This window comes from Bombina bombina, chromosome 3, assembly GCF_027579735.1.
Source record: "Bombina bombina isolate aBomBom1 chromosome 3, aBomBom1.pri, whole genome shotgun sequence".
Classification (NCBI taxonomy): domain Eukaryota; kingdom Metazoa; phylum Chordata; class Amphibia; order Anura; family Bombinatoridae; genus Bombina; species Bombina bombina.
The window spans coordinates 593,354,212-593,363,450 of NC_069501.1; the positions used below are offsets into that span (position 1 = coordinate 593,354,212).

The 9,239-nt window shown below is 33.5% G+C and overlaps 1 protein-coding gene across 1 annotated transcript; it reads right to left on the bottom strand.

Annotated features, from left to right (window-relative positions):
* Positions 1-443: 443 nt before the first annotated feature.
* Positions 444-8,512, bottom strand: MYCBP (MYC binding protein). Its single transcript, XM_053704794.1, has 5 exons — positions 8,363-8,512; positions 7,324-7,396; positions 5,479-5,527; positions 4,171-4,300; positions 444-635 (listed from the first exon to the last, which is right to left on the bottom strand). Exons 1-5 carry the CDS (start codon positions 8,375-8,377, stop codon positions 591-593), a joined length of 312 nt encoding a protein of 103 aa, XP_053560769.1. The 5' UTR covers positions 8,378-8,512; the 3' UTR covers positions 444-590.
* Between the last annotated feature and the right edge of the window lie 727 nt (positions 8,513-9,239).

Here is a 9,239-nt window from a genome sequence, read left to right on the forward strand (position 1 = left end):
TTATTCTATGACATTCCTATGTTCTGTTTAATATAGGGTTTCACATTTTAGTGATCATTATTGCATAGCATATTGAGTGTTCACAGACGTGTATTAGTCTGGTACATTCTCTAGGTGTGGAATCTTATTCCTTTTAATTATTAATTTATTAACCAACTAATTAATTTTATATTAGTTTTTTTCATTCATTTTGTGATTTTATTTGCTCCATTCACTCATTTGTTATTTATTTCTGTTGATGTGTATATACTCACACACATTAACACGTATATATTATCCCTCAATTTTAGACATGCATACATACATACTTTTTTAGTCCTTTGTTTCTTTACATATGTTCCTTTCTTTCAATACCCTACAAAGGGCACCAATAACCATTTGATATATTCAGAATATTTGGACGCTGGGATTTTCATGAACAAACAAATTCTTTAAACACAATGTTAAATAAGCAGTTTATTAAGGATAGTGAGAACATAGAAAATATATTTAGAAATGACACGTGCAGTGCGCTTTTGTGCCCAAAATATAACAAAATGAAGCTATATTTGCATTTTCAGTGCATTTATCACTTGATGTTGAACAAGATTTTATTCTGGACGCTTCTCATCTGGAGGTGGTTCAAGTTGTGCAAGCTGTTAAAATAAAGAGAACACTAATTAGATTCTGCAATACGTTTACGATGTGAGTTTTAAACGGAATATATGAAACGGTGCTCCTTTAGTAAAAATAAAATGGTTAAATCAAAGTAAACATAAAAAGAAACAAACAATAAGTTTTCTTGCTAAGTAAGCACTTAGAAAGTATCATTGTAGCCACTGCCTGCAATTAGATAAGAGCAGACATTAAAGAAATTAAGTTCCACTGTCATTTTTTTTGTTCCTCCATTTAAGTTCCTCTACTGAGCATGGGCAATAAAATGACTACAAACTAGAGCAGAGGTCTCCTAGTAACAATTAAAAAGGAAAAGCTGCTAGTTTGCCATCAAGTAGGGGCAACAGCTCCACATTGTGAAAGGAAGGAATGAACCTTTCACAAATTAAGTTAAAACACAAATGAAGGTAAAATCTTTTAAAACTATGAAAAATACATATTGCAGTGATTTTTATTAAGTATATAACTGACTGCTTAGTACTTTTTTATTACAACAATGAAACAGTTGTATATTCATTTAACATCCTTTTAAATAGACATTTCCATTAAATAATTTAACTTTAGTTTTTGTAAATGGGAAAAAGCCTCTACATAAAATGGGGAAGAAGGGGGAAAAAATAAAATGGGAAATGAAAAAACACTGGTTGGCTTTTTAAAGTATCTGGGTTTGGGCAGTGTAATATTTTCTACTACATAATTTTCAGCTATCCAAAGTACAAATTGCATAATTTAACAACATTTATTTAATGAAAATGTATGCAATAAAAATTCAACATTTTTAATAGTGGCTAATTTTAGCTTAAAGGGACACTGAACCCAATTTTTTTCTTTTGTAATTCAGAAAGAGCATGCAATTTTAAGCAACTTTCTAATTTACTCCTATTATCAATTTTTCTTAGTTTTCTTGCTATCATTATTTGAAAAAGAAGGCATCTAAGCTTTTTTTGGTTTCAGTACTCTGGACAGCACTTTTATTGGTGGATTAATTTATCCACTAATCAGCAGGGACAACCCAGGTTGTTCACCAAATATGGACCAGCATCTAAACTTACATTCTTGCATTTCAAATAAAGATACCAAGAGAATGAAGAAAATTTGATAATAGGAGTAAATTAGAAAGTTGCTTAAAATTTCATGCTCAATCTGAAGCACGAAAGAATTTTTTGGGTACAGTGTCCCTTTAATATTGGCTAAAATTGTAGCAGGTGGTGCACCCACTAATAAGATCCGGGGAGAAAACCGGGCTTCTACATCTGTAATTTTAAATTAGTATATGCTACTGAATAGCAAAGATAAATTACTTTGTCACTTTGCAATATCATGCAATTTATGATGGAAATATCAAGGGACAGAATATATCTAGCCATAAAAACTACAACATTTTAAAACTACACAAAATAGATTCCAGAAAGGGGTGACAATATTAAAGGACCAGTCAACACATTAGATTTGCATAATCAACAAATGCAAGATAACAAGACAATGCAATAGCACTTAGTCTGAACTTCAAATGAGTAGTAGATTTTTTTTTATAACAAAATTTCAAAATTATTTATATTTCCACTCCCCTTGTACCATGTGATAGCAATCAGCCAATCACAAATGCATATACGTATAGTCTGAATTCTTGCACATGCTCAGTAGGATCTGGTGACTCAAAAATTGTAAATATAAAAGACTGTGCACATTTTTTTTAATGGAAGTAAATTGGAAAGTTGTTTAAAACTACATGCTGTATCTGAATCATGAAAATTTAATTTAACCTGAGTGTCCCTTTAACTATTTTGATGATGCATGCTACTACCCAAGTTTGGCAGAATGAAAACATGAAAATAAAGATGTTTAACCTCTTGAAAGAATAGGATGACAGTGTCAGCCTCCCATACAGAGCAGTTTCGAGTAGTGAGGGTTGGCTACCTTTGATCCCTCCTCATTCCTGGCGACACCCCTTGGTAGGCCATAATGTAATTGTACAACGTTATATGAAATAAGTATGTGCCTAGGAACTCATGCAGTGGTGCACAGAAGTGATGATATTACAGGGCACATAACCACTTAAATGGACAACAAGCCTAATTTGCAAAAGGGGAGCAAATATGCAGCTGTATCCAGTGATCATCAGTAGCAGTGGCTAAACTGACCAAGAGTGACTCGTCATTTGAAAAGGGAGAAGCTCCTCCTAGGATTCCAGTATTCATTGTTTTTTTCATGATTATCACCCTTTCCTTACAGGCCACCAGTAGATGAAATATAGACTAAATAGCAAATTAACATGTAGGCCGCACAACAAAGACCTTAAAAGGAAAGGCTATGTAAACACCTATCAGAGGATACTAATACTACAATTTAAGAATAGGCTTACTGGATATTTGAAAAAGGTATCCATAAATACGTGATTGATTCTGAGTGGTAAATTGGATTGTGTGTAGAGTAATGACCAAAGCACCCCTCCCCACATATGCCTAGCAAATAAATAGGTTTGTCCAGTATTTAAAAAGGAAAAAAAAAAAAAAAAGAAAAAAGAAAAAGTGTAATATGAATGTCAAAACACTAAAAACAATTGTAATTACAAAAAAGAAACTAAAATATATATTTTTATTAATATTCCCTACAATTATCCAACATTTATCATCTATGGCTTCTTGTTATAGCAGATTTTTTAAATGCAAATTTCCTTTGAGAGCTTCTTCACATCTTATTTTTGAAGCTCCAATAGATTTTTATACAAACAAAATCGATGTGCAAGGATACACTTTTGAATATGTAAAACATAATGTTATGAAATCCCAAAACTATAGTATACAGTGACACACAAACTAGTGAGCAAAAATAGTAATCAAAACAATAAACAGGCAAAGTCCACTCCAGAATTGTTACTATTTAAAAAGATAGATAATCCCGTTAATACCCATTACCCAGTTTTGCATAAACAATATGGTTATATTAACATACTTTTTACGTCTGATTACCTTTTATCTAAGCCTCTGCAGACTGCCCTCTTATTACAGTTCTTTGACAGACTTGAATTTTACCCAATTAGTGCTGACTCCTAAGTAACTCCATGGGAGTGAGCACAATGTTTCTATATGGCACATATAAACTAGTGCTGTCTAGCTGTGAAAATCTGTCAAAATGCACTGAGATAAGGAGGTCTTCAATTGTTTAGAAATTATATAAAAGTAAAATTGGAAAGATGTTTAAATTTGCATGCCCTATCTGAATCATGAAAGTATAATTTTGCCTAGACTGTCCCTTTAAGGCAAAGGTGGAAGGAACAGTATAACCAACAAGTTGTTAAGAGGCTTTAATTTAATAAAGGGACATAACAGTGGAAGATAAAAAAAAACAAAAACAAAAAAAACAGAAACGTAGCCCTTAGCAAGCTCAGATCAGAACATTTGTAAATTGCTCACACGATCATATATTCAATAATAGTTTGAGACTCTGTAACCAAAAACTAAGCTTTTATTGAAAAACACACTGTATACAATTGCACCTCGCCATAAAAACACCAACCTTTGTTTTCAGTTCTTTGTTCTCTTCTAAGACAGCTTCGTATTTCTGTTTCAGTTCTGCCAACTCTAAGCGAAGAGCTTCAACATCTGGAGTTTCTGGGCCAGCAGCTCCCATATGCAGTTTTAAGAAGCTGTATGTACAAGTTAAGGCAGTACTTCACAAATAAATGATAATATGTTCTCCTTGTTGATATAGTGGAAATGTTTCTCTTACACTATGTGGGATACAACTACAAATGTACTAGAGAAATAATTTACAAAACAAATCTGATATTTTATATAATGTAGCTATACCAAATAAAATGTATTATTCTGATAAGCATTTCCTTACACAGGGCTATTGCTGTTATAATGATTTATAATCTCACCTAGCAGGATATCTATGTGTAGAGCGGAATGTGAAGTAATGTATAAGTGATAGGAAGATGTATAAACTTGTCTATGAGATTCTGCAGGCTTTTTTAATCAGCTTATTGTATCCCCTTTTAAACTAGGTGCACATTATGGGTTAGATTTTGAGTCGCACTCTAACTGTTGCAAGGGGAGTGTCTGCTCTTTCTGCTTACCCAGGCCCTTTTACTGGGTGTCCTAGCCAAACCTCATCAACAGTGCTAAACTGGGAGCTTCTAAGTAAGTTTTTAAAAGGTTTAATAACTGGAATTTTAGATCAGTATCTGTGCATCATATTCTTTATAGTAGTGTATATTACATGCAGTTATATGAAAATTGGTGTACACTATCCCTTTAACAGAGAAAAATAAAAATCTCACACACCCAAAAATAAATCTATGTATACATATGTAACTGCATTGGAGCCCTTTGCAGTCAAGTAGCTGAAAACATGAAAAAAACAAAAACATTTATACAATATTCATATTTGATACTACACTCCTTCCTCAGACCAACCAGAAGTGCATGAAAACACAAACTTATAAAGGCCAATAGGCCCCTCCCCCTATGAGAATTGCATCCAAACCAAATGTCATAGTAACCTCCAACAAACAAGAGTTTACATATGAAAGACAAACCCAAGTGAAAGCAGTGTAATTACAATAAGTACTTGATTTAAAAACTAGTATCTTATTATGGAGAACAAAGTAATATTGACTGGGTAAATACCTCTTGTCACATTGTATATATTTGTCACTGAGCTTAATAAGTGTAATACACAGAAAAATTACACATCTTAAAGTAAGTTTTTGTATTATGGAGAGAATGTTGACATGAAATTGTGTGATTCCTAGGCAGTGGCAGTGCTATATTTTAACTGAAGTGTTACAAATATCAAGCAGGAATTTGGAAAGGATACTCCAATGCATTGTTCGGTTTCTCTGGCTCTTCATATAGCGCCACCAAGACTAAAAAACAGAATTAACATAACTTGTAAGACATTAAAATGTTGGTCTAAACATTTTTATTTAATACATGGTTTAAATCCATAATATACAACTTTTATAGCATTATTATACAATTTCCCTATTTCTATCTTAAGCATGAGCAAATTCAATGTGAAAGGGACATTAAACCCAAATTTTTGTCTTTCATGATTTAGAAAGAGAATGCAATTTTCATCAACTTTCTAATTTATTTCTATTATCTAAATTGCTTCATTCTCTTGATATGTTTTGCTGAAAAGCATATCTAGATAGGCTCAGTCGCTGCTGATTGGTGGCTGCACATAGATGCCTCGTGTGATTGGCTCACCCATGTGCACTGCTATTTCTTCAACAAAGGATATCTAAGGAATGAAGCAAATTAGATAATAGAAGTAAATTGGAATGTTGTTTAAAATTGTATTGTCTATCTGAATCATGAAATAAAAAAAAATTGGGTTTAATGTCCCTTTAAGGGGACATGAAACAAAACTTTTCTTTCATGATTCAGATAGAAGATGCAACATAACATTAACATTACTTCTATTATCAAATGTTCTTCACTCTCATGGTATCCCTTTTTAAAAAGCAAGTTCAGGATTGTGCAAGTGTCTGCAGCACTATAGGGCAACAGTTTTGTATAAATGTTATAAATTAAAAAGAGCACTATTTCCTGCCATGTAGTATCTCTTCAACAATATACTGTATTTATAAAAAATAAATAGGGTAGTGCTGCGTGAAATATCCATGTGCGCATGCGCTATTCCAGCAACAACTTCTGTACGGGCAGTCTTCAAAAGATCTAGTGTGCCTGCGTTTTTGGTACAGATTTACTTGCGCTCATTAGGCTAATAATTATAATAAATCAGAAGGGACATCGCAAATGGGGATTGGCCAATCTGATTTTTATAAGACCATACTCTCTTTGTGGGCTGTCGTTTGAACGGATTTTGGCCGACAAAATAGAAGTTAATTTTACAAGCTTTGTTTCAGAAAAAAAAAAAATATTTTATAGATATACAACAAATAATGTAGTTTAAATTCACACTTTGGTCTGCAGTTTTATAATTGTTTAAAGCAGTTTATTTTAGCAGCTTTAGGCCCTTTAAAGGGACATTTTACACTCATTTTTTTCTTTGCATAAATGTTTTGTAGATGATCTATTTATAAAGCCCATAACGTTTTTTGTTTTTTTAAAATGTATAGTTTTGCTTATTTTTAAATAACATTGCTCTGATTTTCAGACTCCTAACCAAGCCCCAAAGTTTTATGTGAATACCGTCAGCTACCTTCTCCAGCTTGTTTCTGTTTGTGTAAAGGGTCTTTTCATATGCAAAAGAAGGGGGAGGGTCTTATTTGCCACTTCCAGTGGGCTTTCCAACTACCTTTTCAACAGATTTAAACTGAAAGCTTCTAAGTAAGTTTTTAAACCATTTTATTTTGGATTTTTATATCAGTATCTGTGCATCTTATTCTTTATAGTAGTGTCTATTACATGCAGTTATATGAAAATGAGTGTATACTGTCCCTTTAACTAAAAATAATTTTGGCTACATGAGCAGGAGTTGGAAGAAGAGTACTTTATATTAAGGGCTGTTTACATGTATAGCTATTTGACTGGACAAAATGAAGCCATGTTTGCAAAGTAAAGAAGAGTGAAATTGTAAACTGCATGTGTTGCTATAATAGTCTTGGCTTCCATACTTAGATCACTATCCTTCAGTGAAAAAGGCTCACATCTAAAAATAGAATAGTTTTCATGAATGTTATAGAAGGTTCACCTTTTGTGAGTGTATCAAGCACTCCTGCCTTCTCCAAGTATCTTCTAAATTGTTCCCTTTTGGAATCAGCAGCCTACAATAAGAAAGAAATTGCAAAATAATAATAATTTTAAAAAAAATCACCTACATCTTTGTACAGTTGCAAAATGCCTTCACTAACCTATTTGCACTTTTAATGCCAGTGAGCAAGATTTAATCTCAACAAGTGAGGACTTTTCCATAAACAAATAAATATAAAGCTATACAAAAAAAAAAAAAGGATAATGCAACAGATTTTTTTTCTGAAATGGTCTCCAAGTGGATCCTCTTAGTCAGTGTTTCCCAACCGCGGTCCACAAGTACCCCCCAAGTAACAGTCCTGGCTTTCATTATAGCTGAACAGGTGGAGCACAGGTGAAATAATCAGCTGATGGATGAGAGCAGGTTGGTTACTGATCAGCTGATTATTTCACCTGTGCACTGGTTCAGCTAAAATGAAAACCAGGCCTGTTGGGGGTACTTGAGGACACATGTGCCAAACAATATTAGAATACAAAAAAAATTGCAAATAAATGTACATCTCAATAAAAATCAAAACTACTCAAATTGAACACAAAATCCATAAGATAATGGACCAGTTATTTACATTTCTTTTATTTTTATTCTTACATGTTTTATGGCTATATACTCTTTATAAAACCGTATGCAATCACCACTTGTGATGCATCACTAAAAAGCTAATTGTACAAGAGCACAGACTGCCTCATCAGTTCAGCTTGTTCATAGTGATTGACAGAGACAAAAAGAAGCAGCACCTCTATTAAATTTGTGTTTGCAAACTGCCTAATGCGAACCTGCACCACTAGGTCTCAGAATTTGCATGTATGATACAATTATATTTATATCATATGTAAATACGCCACTAAAATTGCAAAGTGTTATATTTTTTACATGTAAACACTGTAAAACTAAATTGTATAAATACAGTTAGTTATAAATATTCACAGATCTCCAAGGTTGGGGTTGTATTGGTAGTAGAGTAAGCCTCCGTCCATCTCACCTTGTAGTTTGCCATCCTCCTCTCTTCACTAGCGACAATTCACTAGTTAGTTGGTAAACAGCTATCGCCACAGTAACACTAATGTACTGTGCTCATGCGCGTAGCGAAGCAGAACAGCAAGCAATCCCTTCCCATTGAAAGACGCGTGCGTGAAGGGTGAAACAATTTATGCGCATGCGTCTGAACTCCCGGAAGTTTAGTGAGGGTTGTGACATGCTAAAATGTGTGTTGTACAGATGCGCAGTAGATATTTCAAGCAACAATTTCCGCATAGGTTGCTATGGTGTTCAACTTCAAATCAAAGGTTTGGTGAATAGATTAGTAGAGGCTGAGTTTGTTCAATTACAACAGAAAACGTGAGTTCTCCTTAGGGAACGTATACATATTGCGGATGTTGTCTTGGCAAATATAAGGCACAAGATGATGAAAACTCGATTTGTATATAGTTTTATACGATTCAATGAATAAACAAGTGAACATAGTTAATATAATCAAAGGGTTAATAATTAGTTCAACCTTCCACTGCTGAGTAATTTTACACACGTGTGCAAGGTGTTTTTACGTTTTTTGGTAAAATCTTAGTTTAGCGTTCTAAATTATTTTCTCAGCCATATCTCATTATTTTCCTACAAAAATTGGCGTGGGGGTTCAGATGAGGGCTACCAACAATGCTACAATGTTTGTGTCTCCAGGAACAAAAAGGGGAGCCCTATTTTTGGGTGTAATGTCCCTGTTTTCCCCATAGACTTTCCACAGCCAGCCGTGCTCACCTACATGGATACATTGTATCAAACCCTCAGCCTACAGGTTTTATACATTTGTAACTGTTTACTGTACACAGGCACTTAAAGGGACAGTCTACACCAGAATTTTTATT

Bases quoted from the DNA above. Each gene is read 5' to 3' on its own strand.
- MYCBP (XM_053704794.1), bottom strand. The intron at 4,301-5,478 runs GTATCCTTTCCA...TTGTACATACAG, and splicing joins AAACCGAACAATGCATTGGA to CTTCTTAAAACTGCATATGG. The intron at 636-4,170 runs GTTGGTGTTTTT...TTATTTTAACAG, and splicing joins ACAAAGAACTGAAAACAAAG to CTTGCACAACTTGAACCACC.